General features: G+C 44.8%; 1 protein-coding gene across 3 annotated transcripts in view; it reads left to right on the forward strand.

The window, feature by feature from the left end:
• Positions 1–8,708: 8,708 nt before the first annotated feature.
• Positions 8,709–14,507, forward strand: part of Adcy2 (adenylate cyclase 2) — a 446,582-nt gene continuing 440,783 nt past the window's right edge. For 2 of the 3 annotated variants that reach the window (XR_015642825.1, XM_087593668.1), the window contains exon 1: positions 8,762–9,219. Coding sequence is in view for 2 of the 3 variants with exons in the window: in XM_087593668.1 (XP_087449794.1) it covers positions 8,998–9,219 (222 nt within the window). In the remaining variant the exon portion in view is untranslated. 3 annotated transcript variants of the gene reach the window in all.

The raw sequence follows: 14,507 nt of genomic DNA on the forward strand, positions 1-14,507 counted from the left end.
CGGCAGTTACTTTATTACTCACCAGTGTGGTAAAATTTTGTAAAACTCTTATCTGGAATAAACATAATTATAATACATATGTACAAAGTTGCAGATTAAATGTAACTGCAGAACTTCTTCTCAATGTAGGGAAAGCAACAATACAGGATGCAGTCTGTGAGCAGTGCCCTAGGCACAGGCATTACCACACTAATAAAACTTGGCACAGAGCAAGTAGAACCAATAGTGTGTAATGGATAGCCTAATGTTGATCTTCTGTATTTCGTTTCAGATACTCAGATGATAAGTTCTTTACAAATTTCCCTTCCTCTTCTATTTATTTTTACTTTTTCTATTAATTTTTCAGATAAGCCCTCTCTCTCTACTTGTTGGCACCTGGGAAGAATTCATTTAGAAGTAAAGGCCTCAGCAGGGAGACAGCCTTTGCCCATGTATCAGTTACACATTAGTAATGCAGTAACAAGTGTCTAGGCTTGGATGGCCATTTTATTCCTTTAGCCTGCTGAGCATGGAAGTGTCTTCAGCGTTCCCCAGTAACAGTGTAAACAGCGCCTGTCTAGATAAAGTTGGCACCTAACAGAATCTGGCCATCTGCAGCTTATTTAACCTAAGGCAGCTGGCCATAGGAACCCAGCACCCTTCTGACCACTGTACTAGGCACCACTTCTGTCAAGCACAAGAGAGCTGAGTGAACTGTACTCACGTACAGGAGAGGCAAGAGTGTGTCTTTTTAGGATACAATTTTTGTGTATGAGTTTTTCATTTAGTTTTATACAAATACTTAAATTGTGTATTCAAATATCTTGCTGGTAGAAACCCAGTGTTTAGACATCTTGGCCCCTATTGGTATAAATGAACATGATAATATTATAGTGGATGACACTGTAAGCCTAAATACTAGTTATCCATGACTATGTGTGTCTAAAAACACGTTCTCAGGGGTTGGGGATTTAGCTCAGTGGTAGAGCACTTGCCTAGCAAGCGCAAGGCCCTGGGTTCGGTCCCCAGCTCCGAAAAACAACAACAACAACAACAAAAAAAAAAACAAAAACAAAAAAAAACACATTCTCATGAAATATATTTGTTGAGCCTCCAAGCCTATACAACACTGACAATCGTTATCTCGATGTTTCAGAATAAAGTGAGGCACTTAACAGTCAGCTACTTGCGTTGAGGATGGACAAAAGGTGGGGACATGTCCTACCCCAGAATAAGACTCGGACAACGGAAGCAGATGGTGAAAGTGTGTAAAATAAGAGCAGAAGTAGAGATCAGGCGAGTCTAGAGATCAGGCTGGAATGGGGGCGATGCAGGGACTAAGGCCTTCCCTACAGTTCAGTGTACCTGGGCCCTGAAAAGACATTAGCATTGGAGCAAAGCAGTTGCAGCAGGAACAGGAGATGGGAGGAGGAGATGCCTGAGACTTGAGAAGAGGCTTGGCAATGTTTCACGGTTTGGGGGATGTGGGCAGGTGGCACAGTAAGAGGAAGAAATTGGAGTTAGCTCAGTGTGCTACAAGTGGCTTGGGCTTAGCAGAAGGTTTGGCAGATGTCAACATTCAATTTCACATCCGTCCATCTGTGAGAGAATCCAGAGTGTGGCCAGGTTCCATTTGGAAGGAAAGTGCCTAATTATTTAGGTCTGAGGATATGAAAAAGTATCTTGCGTTTTTATATTCAATATGCTGGTTTAAAAAAAAAAGCAAAACACATACCCTAAAATGTACTGGTATTTCTTTTTTAAATCTCCCATTTAATAGCGAATTTTCTGAGATTATAATGTAAAATCTGTAACATTTTATAACATACAAAATCTGATTTGTATGCATGGGTCATAACATTGGAAATTAAGTTTAGAAATAAATTTGTTTTGTTTAAAATGCCAACAAGAACAAATGCAACCCTAGTGAGCCAATTCGGAGTGGTATTCCTCATATGACCTTGGGGGTGGGGCAGCAACAATGACTCTGATGTAGGAGCTTGCCAGTTAGTGGCAACAAAAGAAGATTCTTTTTTTTTTTTTTTTATTAACTTGAGTATTTCTTATATACATTTCAAGTGTTATTCCCTTTCCCGGTTTCCGGGCAAAATCCCCCTCCCCCTCCCCTTCCTTATGGGTGTTCCCCTCCCAACCCTCCCCCCATTGCCGCCCTCCCCCCATAGTCTAGTTCACTGGGGGTTCAGTCTTAGCAGGACCCAGGGCTTCCCCTTCCACTGGTGCTCTTACTAGGATATTCATTGCTACCTATGGGGTCAGAGTCCAGGGTCAGTCCATATATAGTCTTTAGGTAGTGGCTTAGTCCCTGGAAGCTCTGGTTGCTTGACATTGTTGTACTTTTGGGGTCTCGAGCCCCTTCAAGCTCTTCCAGTTCACAAAAGAAGATTCTTAAGAGTTTGTCTTGCTTCTACCCCTGCTTCTTTTTTGTCAAGTCCATGTCCTTCAGTCTGTAGAGATGCAGCCCTCACTGTATACTTCAAAACGCTGTGCTGCTGTACACATATCTCTTGCAATTGTTTTTTTCCACAATGAGTTACTGGGAACTCACAGCACCAAATGCCATTTTCTCTTGGTAAAACTAACCCAAATGATACTTTCTTTAAGTGATCACTTGTTGTGAACACATTTACTGTGCTGAAAAATCTTCAGGATCTAACTTCAGATGTGTTGTTACTCTCTGCTGGATGGGTCAAGTGGGATTCATAGCAACGGGCATTCAATGTTTAATGGAAATCCTGCCATGTTACAGTCCAAAGCATGGTAAGCTCTTTAACGATGCAGTGAAGGAAGGATACCATTTCATTTAGGAGCAAATGGACACATATTAACACAGCCCCATTAGGATCTAGAAACCTGGCATATGATTAGAGAATCGTGTCATTTTTCATGCATTATGTGATCTTTTTAAAAGAAGTAGACTATCTTTCTTCATTCACTCATAACTCCATCCATGAATCTATCCACTCATGCATCTATCCATGCATCCATCCATCCATCCATGCATCCATCCATCCATCCATGCATCCATCCATCCATCCATCCATCCATCCATCCATCCATCCATCCATCCATCCATCCATCCATGCATCCATCAATTCACTATGTATTTTGAAAATTATGGTCATAGGGACATGTAGCAGTGAGTCTAGCTAATACTGCCTTGTGCTCCAGATTGGCTGTGCTCCCAGGCACCTGCCAGAGTCCTTTAGAATGAAAGTCGGTCTCTCTCTCTCTGTCTCTCTCTCTCTGTGTCTGTCTCTCTCTCTGTGTCTGTCTGTCTCTCTGTTTCTGTTTCTCTCTCTCTCTCTCTCTCTCTCTCTCTCTCTCTCTCTCACACACACACACACACACACATTTAATCTTAAATGCCTTGACTAACTCAAAGGCTGGGCAGTTCTAATCCTCCCAGTGACTAGCACATATTTGCCTCCTGTAATCCTGGTTTAACACCCTCTAATTCTATATTTTATCTTTGTTGCCCTGGCTCCTTTTGGGAAATTCCCTAGTCTTTGCTGCCCAAGATCTTCTGGGCACCTCTTCCAGGACCTACATTCCTTCTCACCTACATTTTGGATAACTTTCCTTCTGCTGCTGTAAATCTGACCCATCTCCCTCTGAATCATGGTGATTCTCCTCTCCTTCCCATCAATTCCTAGCCAACACAAATCCAAAGGTCCCACCTCAGTCTACCTACCCAGCCATTGGTTGTTGGCTCTTTACTGATCGATCAAAAATCAATTGGGACAAGGATCTTCAATGTTGGGACAAACAGATTCCAGATTTTAGGGATCAGATTAATTCAAAGCATTAAAACCAATCCCCAATGGGGATATAACATTGTACAGAAGGAATCCAAGTTTTCTACCACTACTGAACTTGCCATCTGATGGCAGCAAGCAAATTGCATTAAAACAAAAATAAGACTGTGCAGAAAGTTGACTGGGAATGCCACCAATAATGTGTTCTCTTTCTTAGAAGAAATGGTTTTAAGTAAATAGCACTTAACAAACAGAAAAAACTAGCACACTTTTAAACAAATAGTCCAATTTATATTACCTTTAATGTTTTAATTAGATATAGAAGAGTTATCTCCTTGATCCAAAACGGTAGGTTAAAAGTCATTCCATTACTTAGAATAAACTTGTTTGAAAACAACTTATAATAAATAAGCTATTTCATCACTTCAAATATAAATGAACTAAATCTCAGAGATTTTACCTGCTTTTTCCAAGGATGTACAATCGACTTTAAGAAAGTTATTATCCGAACACTGACAGTTAGTATCAGAAAGTATGGAATAAACTAGTGGTCAATTTGGTTTATTTACAAACTCAGAAATAAAGCCATGAATCAATCAGTCTACAGTGGTTCACAGCCATAATCTATGTTATCTGAATGGAACAGTCACTGTGCTATGATCTCTCAGTATATTATACTTGAATATAAGGATGTTTCTAGAATATTCCCTAACAACTTTAAAAGCATTCAGTGCTATAATTTGGGTATGAAGTGTCATATTCTCCACACACCCTTGCCAAAACTCAGGTCTTGGTTCTCAGCAGGAGGCACTAAAATGGGATCATGAGGGTCTATATTAGTTACTTTCCTCATTGCTGCAACAAAATAACCAACAAAAGCAACCTAAGGGAAGAGGGTTTATTGTGGCTCACCGTTCAAAGGCAGAGTTTATCACAGGAGGGAGGCCATGGTAGCAGGAGCCAGAGGTGGCTGGTCACATTGCATCCAGTCAGAAGCAGAGAGATGAGTGATGGTTTCTCCTACATACTCTTCCCAGGACCCCAGCCCTTGAAATGATACTATCCACTTCAATGAACTCAGTCTAGAAATTTTCTTATAGTGATGCCTAGAGGTCTGTCTCCTAGGTGACTATGGACCTTGTCAAATAGACAATCAATATTAACCATTAAAGAGCTCAATTTTCATCAGTGAGTTAATTCTTTGGTCTCTTTATCTCTGTCCCCAACTCCATCTCCATCTCTCTACTCCTACCCTGTTCGTCTACTTATCTGTCATTATGAGACTTCCTCCTCTCTCCTTTCTATGCACAGAGCTCCTTGATCATGAACTGGAATCTCTAAATTCCAATCAATGTTCCCAAATCAATCCTTCCCTTAAGGTGTCTCAGCGATTTTGGCCACAGCAAAGAAAAGTGTCCGATTCAATAAAAAATGTAAATGTTAGCTGAGTACATAAAACATATTCCACAGTGATGATGAATCAGTTAGCAGATCATTCATCCTTTTTATATATATGTTTTAGTAAATCCAGAGAGAGACATGAACACACAGGCAAGCATTATGCTAGGTTCACCTGTATTATTGTATTGGCTGGCACGTGTCCACTTCTGCCCTTAGTGTGTTTCCTGGCCTGCGTTTATTTAATCATTGTGGACACTGTGAACATTGGGAGGAGCATGGCAACACCCTTATTGACTGAACTAATCCAACTGGGTCTGAAATAGGAATGAAGAGATGGGCTTGCTTAAAGTAAAACTCACTTGTGCATTAACCTGCCCCTCAGTGTGATAACTTTCTTTTCAATCAATGAGACGCGGCCTAAGGTATGGGAATCTGATTAGGAGGCGTGGGCGGAGTCTTGAGCAGAGAAGACTTGCCTTCAGCCATAATATTCTGAGGTTCCACTTAACTGGGGAAGGTAGGAAGACTGTTGGATACAGCTTGCTGGGAGAACTGGCTTTCTAATTTGTAAAACCATCAGCAAAATGGAAGTGCAAGGTGCCTTTTTGAAAATTATTAAGAATTCAAGGTGAAGGTAACAGAACCTTGCACCAAGCACATGAATCCCTCCCCAGAAAGCCTGCCTGCTGCTTTTCCCTAGCAAGATAGAAGGCTGCCCTCTAGTGTTTCAGGGAAGGTGACGTTTCCAAATGTTCATTCCTCCCAGAGGCCTAGTTAGAGCCCCCAGAGTTTTTTCTTTGTATATTTTGTCACAGATTGATGCAGGGCACACTTACGGGCAAAGCCCCCTTGCTCCTCATGCCTTGCTGCTTTGCAGCAGTGCTGATACCTGAAGGCGTAGAAATGAGCTAGAGGACTCCTTAGGGCCCCTTTAGTGTCACAAGCCTATATTTCATGTCTTGGCTTCCTGCTAAAGGTTATTTTTCATTTTGTCTCATGCTGCTTAGGGGTTATCTTTCCTCTTCTTTTGTCTCTCTTTCAAGAGTAAAAACCATTGTAGACTCTGTAAAATATTCTTTGTCCCATGGATACCAAAACACTGATAGAGTAACACTCATTTTTAAATAGTTAACTTCTTTTAGTATTGCATAGGAAACATTGACCAAGGCTCCCATAAAAATAAACACCCCAAACAAAACAGATCCACAAACCCCAATGAAAATTACAGAGGAGGCAGATACAGCCTTGACTGTCATGGTGTTTCCTTCCTATGACCTTGGTGTATGGTGTCTCCATTAAGGCTCAAAGGAGAGGGAGAGCAAAGCAAGGAGGAACGTTGGATTTTGTCCCTGGCTGCTTCATGGAGCCCTGTCTTTCTAAGAACATGGGAAAGCCCTCCAGTGGCCTCAGGCTACCTACACTTTCCTCCCAGTATCATTTAGTGCATGCATGGTAGGCACAAAATAAAATATTTGTTTAATTAAATGAAAGAATGGGACATTAAACATCTCCTAAAGGCACAGGCAGGGTCTTTCCCATTAGGTTTTGCCTTTATTTTACTTTTATAAAATATTTTATAAAATATTCCCTTCAGCTGTCATTCCTTACCACATATGTCATGGACAGTGGATACTAAAACACATTTTTCTGCTACAGGAAAGAAAGTATTTAAGCACTACTGTTCCCTCATTAGATCTCGGATTATCTTTTCTTCCTTCTCGTGTGGGTGAAGGAGGAGGCTTTTTACTGCTATCAGTGAGGAAACGGGAGCTGGAGAGGAGGTAAGTAACAGAAGTTCTTTAGTAGGGAAGGACTGGAAATGCACAGCTCTGCCTAACCCAGACAGTCTTGCCCTGGGATGGTTCTCAGCTTCCCCACAGAGTCTGCACAGCCCACTTTGCCAAGCTTCCTGCAAGCAGACCAGCCCTGGCTATTTATAAATTCTATTCATTAGTGCTATTGTTGCTGAACCTTACTTTCGGGATGTCTAAACACCTATAAAACCTGAAAATAGAGGATTTATGGTTGCTGGTCCAGAAGAAAGGGACCAGTCAATCAGAGAGTTTGTGCCTTCAGGAGAGGTTGGGACTCAGTAGGAATGTGTGGTAAAGGGTAAGCTTTTGTTTAACAGAGGAGGGAGCCTCCATGACAAGTTTGCTTCTACTGTTAGGACCCCCTTAGTGGCAATGAAATGGGAATAGCGGGTGATATAAGAGAAACCCTCCCATCTGTGATTTCCTCCAGGACTGGGTGTGGAAGACTGATATGTCCCAGATTTCAAGCCAACTCTCTCATGAACTCCATCCTTGACCTCTGCAGAGGTTAACAAAGCTGTGTCTTCATTCATTGGATCCAGAAGACATGAACTACTGTCAAAAATAAAAATCCCCGGAAGTCCCTGAGTCTGAGTCTCTGTGCATGGCCTAGGCCCAGCATTTGAGAGATGCAGTTATTTAGCCTACCTGTCCATGCTGGTAGCCAGCTCAGGTAGGCAGGCTGAAGTCAGGGGACATGTCTAAGGCAAGACGGTCCTGGGGCTGACAAAGAATGAAAAATGGCTGTTGATGAGGTGTTGTGAACTCCTTAGAAAATGATTTGGGGAGAAAATGGCTTATGGGTTCTTGGATGGAAGGACAGGAAAATAGGAACCCTCTAGAAGAAGCCCTTTGAAGATCAGTGATTAGACCTGTCATCTAGAAACTAGAAAGAACAACAAAGGTTGAAGTTGCAGGCACAAATGCCTGCCGAGCCCGCCCATGAAGGATCTAGCTAGGTCCCCCATGCCTCGTGCATTTGGTTCCTGTAAGTAGCAAGTGGCATGCATGGGGTGACTGAATCCCAGGTCAACCTTGCCTCCAAGGAGGACAATTCCTGTTCCTTGCTCCAACTTCTGTGCCATCCCTGCCACACAGAAAGGGTTCTAGGGAGATCTGTGATAGCAAACACCGAGGTCCACGGGGCACTCACTGCTAAGGTGTGAAGAGCAAAGGGCAGAGAACAGGAGTGGCCATCTGCCTGAGGACCACAGGTATCTTCAGTTATGGTGGAATTGAGTTCATGGGGGCCATTCTTTCAAGAGGACTACCACAAGTCCTGGCGGGGACCTAACTCCTGCCCTGTATTGGGAGTCAAATTATAGCAGAGAAAGTGAAAAAGAGGCCAAATTTTTCTAAGTAGGGATACTACAGAGGGGCAGTGGTCAGGGATGTGGGACCCCTCTCCAGGGGTTGGGGGGTTAGAGCATGGCAGCCTTTTTCACTGCTGCCTTGTGAGATCATGGAGAGGCAGTGGGAACCTTGGCAGCCAGGTGAGAGACTCGAGGAGCCCAACGGTAGCCCTCAGGCTGTTTTCTGCTGTAGTGGAGAGCAGCGCTAGAGCCCCAATCTGCCTGGCTGGGGTCCAGAAGCAAGAGGAGGGGGCGCCCACTGTGTGGTCTGCGGCACGGAGGAGGGCAAGAACCCAATCTGCAGCTTTCTCTGGAGCCCAGCCTGGCCGTCGGGGGGCGGTGGTGGGCGCGGGCCGGCGCCGCCCCTGCGCGGAGGCCGGTGCGCCGCGCGCGGGGTGGGGCGAGGCGGGCCGAGGGGCCCGGTGGCTCCCGCCCTCGAGAGTGGTGGCGGCAGCGGCGCCCGGGAGCTGCCCTGAGGCCGCCCCCGGCCCCCGCCCGCGCGTCAGCGCGCCCAGCCCGGGGCTCCGAGCTCCGCCCGCGCCCGAGGCCCCTGCGTACAGCTCCGGGCGGGCCACCGGCGGGTCGCGGCGGCGCGGGGGCGGCAGGCGGTAGGCGACCGCAGAGCGGCGCTGCCCGGGCAGGGCGCGCACGGCGGGCGCCCCGCGAGCCGCCCCGATGTGGCAGGAGGCGATGCGGCGGCGCCGCTACCTGCGGGACCGCGCCGAGGCGGCGGCGGCAGCGGCGGCGGGAGGCGGAGAGGGGCTGCAGCGGTCCCGGGACTGGCTCTACGAGTCCTACTACTGCATGAGCCAGCAGCACCCGCTCATCGTCTTCCTGCTGCTCATCGTCATGGGCGCCTGCCTCGCCCTGCTAGCCGTCTTCTTCGCGCTCGGGCTGGTGAGTGGCCTCCCCGTGGCTTCGAGGGGACCGTGCAGGCGACCGTGTCCCGCCCCAGGCTGCTTCTCACCCCCTGCGCCCTGTCCAAGGCCAGCCTGGCTAGGGTGAGAGCTGCGGACACAGGAAAAGTTTCCTTGGAAGGCTTTGCCCAAAATAAAGTTGCCAGGGTGTGCTCCAGGTGGACGGGCAGGGTGTGTGGGTTCAGCATCTCTGCGCCCCGTGGCCAGCTGCGTTTTCTCCGGGCGCCGCTGCCCACAGCAGTGGCAGTCCTCCGGCTTCCTTGGCGCGCTAGCTGCCTCCCATCCCTGTCCGCGGAACGCCCCCGGCTCTCTTCTCTGAGTTTGGTCTGGTCATTATTTAACTCTTAAAACAGGCTGCTTTGGCAAAGCAGTTCATATGACAGCCAAAATGAAAACCAGATAATGCTGTGCATATTGGCTTTTGAATCTTAACGTGCTTAGCCATGTAGAGAGAAAGTGATGGAGTGTTGAGCAGATGCCCATGCCTCATCTCCAGAGACTATAAGTGAGCTAAAAATGGAAGGGCCCCTCGCTGCTTTCCCCTTTCTAGAGAAGTGTACTTTCTAGAGTCTATCATGGTTCCCTGCAGATGGTCAAAGCATGTTTTCATCACTGGATGCATTAACGCAGCCCAGTAGCTGATGCCAGTTTTCCTGCTTCATAATTTTCAGTCAGGAATCTTGAGCTGGCTCCCTGGAGCCCTGAAAGGAAATCTGTAGATGGCAGTAACTTCCTCTTAGTGCTCTCTTCTCTTGAGTGTGGTTCAAACTCCCCCCCCGCCCCCCGACCATGATTTGAGTGTATAGATTGTGTCCAAGGTCTGAATTAGCCTCTGAGTTGTCTGGTCAGTGGCTAATGTGGGATGTTTCCACTGAACGGTGTTTCCTGAGCTTAGGATATAGAGACATGCCTGTTTTCACCAGTCTTGAGCAGATTCAGCTCACGCAGCCTCAAGGGCACAGAAACTCTGTTAGGTATTTGAAAATTCGTTTTAGATACCCTGGACCATATGGCGGTCACATTATGAGTCAGGGGGAAAAAAGTTTACGTCATGGCTCAGTTTTCTAAGTGCCCTTACCAGCCTGAGTCCTGTTTTCTGATCGAGTTCCATGTGGTAAGAAAAGATAATCCAACGTGGCAGAGCATGACGTCACTGGCACTCTGCTGTAGCAGGCCAAGCAGGGAGCTCCTTTGATCCTGGTAGCCTAGGTGTAAGAGGAGGGCAGCTCTACCCCTGCCTCACTTGCTTGTCCCCACTTATAAGACCAAAAGAACTAAAAGAGAGATTTGGGGGAGCGGAGGGCGGAACCATGGCAAGCCAACAGTCTTTAAAGTCCTCACCTCACTCTCACACTGCTGGCAGGAAAACATCACAGTTGTCCTTTGGAAATGTGCTCCTTCTAAGTGTTTCTGTTTGTGAGTAATTCAAATCCTTCTGGCTGGTTCCTTCCTAAATGGAGAGGAGCAGGTGATGGCCTATTTTTAGTGCCATTAGTCTAGGGAGACAAGTGCGAAGTTCATGTTCCCCAGGGACACTACTTTGTTTTCCAGGTTAGAACGCTCTAACTTAAACCACGTTGAATTAGGTACTCTTGAATGGGTTGGTGAGAAATGCATGGGAGGAGTACTGAAGGGACTTAAGGCTTGCTTCTCTTTAAGTTGCCTTTGTTCCTCCCATTTGTCCTTAGAGAGTCCCTTTTACATTTTGCTTAGTTTAAATGTTGGGATGATAACTTTTACAAAGCCTTTGAAACCTTCATAGACATATATGCAATGTATTTAATCACGTCTGAGTTCCCTCCCCTCCCTGGACCCCTTTAGAGTCTGTTTCCCTGCCTTCTTCAAGACCACCAAAAGACAAAAGAAAACAACAACAAAAACCTGGAGTCCAATTACGCTGTCCACGAGTGCATAGCTGTGGGGTTATCCATTGGTGTATGGGAAACTGTGCCTTCTTGCAGAAGCCATCAGCAGCCAGTAGCTCCTCAGCTGGGTGCAGGACCTCACACCACTTTAAGGGCCATTGCTTTCTCTTAATATGCTCCTCATTTCCACACCTGTCTTCATTCCCTGTAACCAAGGCTGGTGTTTCCATAACTTGGCTGTCACCTAGAGCAAGGTCCACATATGACATGAAATGGATTCTTTGCCTCCGTGCCCCTGGCTGGCTTCATGCCCACTATGTAAGTCTTCAGTGTAAACTGCAGACAAGTTCCAGGGAAGATGCCTGGATCTGGTCCAAAGGTTACCTTCAGGCAGGGACTAGGGCTCTAGGGTTCTGTGAAGAGAGAAAGGCCTGAGAGATGTGGGTACTGTCCTCCAATACACAGGAGGAGAGACTGTATGACCCTTAGGTCCACAAAGATTTATCTCTCTTTTGTTTCTTGAAAAATTGTAGGCAGCATCTCCACTTTCAAAGAGGGAAACCCCATCTAGTTATTGAAAGACAGTTAAGGTAGAAACAGCGAAGGTGTGGTAGGGTTGAGTTAGAGCCATGCTTGTGTGGATGGAGATGGGAGTCCTACCCAGACTGAGCAAACACTGACTACTGAGGGGTCTGTCTCAGAGCAGGGAAGTGCCAGTGCCTCTTGGGCTCTGCAATAACAGAGCCCTCATGTGATTCAACAGTGAAACAGATCTAGGTTTTTGTTTTTGTTTTTTCATGCCTAAAACCTTGGGTAGTTTCTTTCATTCCCATGCATTTGCCTGGTTTTGCTTTCTGTCTGCCCTTCATGAGTTCTCACAGTAACAAATGGGTGGCAGTTTTCTTAAACACAGATCCTGTCTCCTAGTACAACTGGGTCACAAAATGATGCCAGGGCATTCCAAGTACATAGAAAATTTTCTGCTTTCTTTCTGTGAGTTGGTTTTGGATTTATATTCAAAATGATAAAGGGAGACTAGGGACGTAGCTTAGTGGGTGAAAGGCTTGACCAGTGTGGAAGCTCTGGGTTGTTCTCGCCGTAGCGCCACATTCAACAGCCATGGAGTTATATTGCTGGAACCCAGGGCTATAGACATGAGGAAGAGTACCAGAAAATACAAGGTCTTCTCAGTGCACTGTGAGTCCCAGGTTAGTCTGAGCTATAGGAAACCTGGTCTCAAGGTATAAATGAAAGTAAATAAAGAGGGAAAATAGCAACTTGTCTTTTGCTTTAGTATTGTCTTAACTGACTCTTAAAATTTTCTATCACTTGATTTCAGTCTGTGGTCCATCTAGGCTTCTTTCATACTGACGATAACGTGATGGATCGTTGATGTATTTCCATTATCTTGTAAAAATCTTGAAGAATTGCTTGTTTTCCATCTAAAAGTCTAAAAATAAGGTTAATGTCATTCTTGCTAAGAATTATCCTAAGGTGACTTAAATAAAACAGCAACTCTTGGGATAGCTTGTATAACTACATTCTATTGATAGTGTAAACATTCTTTGCTTGCTATGGAAAGTTTTGATAAAAAGCTGATTTATGATTTTTTTGACATTGGTTTACTGAGTGCCTACCAAGTACCTCATGGATGGTAGTCAAGGTGATCCTCAGAGAGAAAATTTAGACCTAATGAGACCAAACTACGTTGTAAATATTATGATGTCACTTTGATTTTTAGAGCTGGCTTTCATTACTGAATGCATGAAAACCTCCTTTCAGAACAAAAATCCTCTCATTTATTATGTTTGAAATCTGCCAGCTTTTCTCAAAAATTGCCTTCATTGTTAGGAAAGGTTGACATAAATTTTGTTTGTCAAAATACCAGGTGGCTCTGGACATGTTTGTTTTGACTAAAATTTATGATTGGGAGTAGTCACTATTTGAATGGAAATGTTATAGTCCCATAAATTTAAAGTAATCAGACATTTTAATAAAATAGGTCTTGTAACATATCCTGGAGTAAGAATATATACTTTTATTAACTGTAAATATGCAATATGTGCAGCTGAGAACATGCCCTACCCTTGTTTACAGTGGTACAGCAAGCTAGCCTTTGCAACCAGTAGATTGCAAGCACTTTTCACTACCCATTGATCCCCCTAAGTCCTAATATATCAATTTCTTTTGTGTATTTACTGCAAAGAAATCTTATCTTTCAAAACAAAGACGTAAACAGCATTTGTAGAGGGAGTCTGTCTTGATTGATCCAGTCTTTCAGCACCTGCTGTTGGTAGGCGAATCACCCACTTCTGAGAAGGCTGGAGTCTGGGATGATGGAGACATGCCCCTCCTCTCTAAGGAACTGGGGATTAAGTGTGTGCTTTTTGTAGTTTCAGAATTATAGGAGTAAAAGGGTACAGAGCATTTCCCTAAGAACCAGAGCAGAGGTGGCTCAAGATCCACCCTTTCAAGCATTTCTGTGCATAGAGGCAGTGTTTTCTCTGCAGGTGTTTGTAATTTGCAGCCAGCCAGTCACTAAGTCATCCCACTTACATTTTACCTGTAGTCTCCACAGAGGCCAAGGAAAAACTCTAAATTTGTACAGGAATGGTGGTTGTAATATAAAGAACTATCCAGGTAAAACTTGAAATTACAAGCTTTCCATGGATATGACCTTGTTTAAAAAATGACAGTAGAGAAGAAGGCTTTGTGGTACACACCTACAATCCCAGTGCTCCAGAAGATCAGAGTTCAAGGCAATCTTCAGACATGTTTTGAAGTTTGAAGCTAGCCTGAGCTACGTAAGAACCTGTCTAGGAAATATGAAGTGAAATGGTAGGAGTGTAAAATGCTTAAGAACTTGGAGTTTTGACTTTCTTCCTTTCTGTGCTCTGATATCTGTGACCTTAGGTAGACTGTTACCACATGGGTTTGTCAGATGACATTGCCTCTGAAATAGATGATCCAAATGGCTAAGAAGCATCTCTGGGAGCATTTAATATCACAAGGTCCCCTGGAGATGCATGTCATTGTCCCATAGCCAACTAGTAGTAGAATTGAGAGGAACTCATTCAACACATGCACAAACTTATACCCAGAGGGCCAAACTAATTTTTTTTCTAGGTCATGTAGCTGTAGATGTAGGACAAGATCCATGGGCACTAAGCTTTCCCTCAAATGGTGCTGTGAGGAACATTGCAGGTCTGAAGATTTTCCATCCCTGACTTCCATAGTTCTCTTCTGGGAATCCCTCGTGCTGTGAAGGGGCTCAGACTTCACTCTGTAATAGTTGCATCTCATACCCCTCTTTCTGTAATGAAGGATGGACAGAGATACTTCTTCAGCTTGCTCACTGAAATGGTGGCATCTGTCAATTTCAGTATACTAACTACTCCTAGAA

The sequence above is a fragment of the Rattus norvegicus genome, chromosome 1 (assembly GCF_021556685.1).
Source record: "Rattus norvegicus strain SHRSP/BbbUtx chromosome 1, alternate assembly SHRSP_T2T, whole genome shotgun sequence".
Lineage (NCBI taxonomy): Eukaryota > Metazoa > Chordata > Mammalia > Rodentia > Muridae > Rattus > Rattus norvegicus.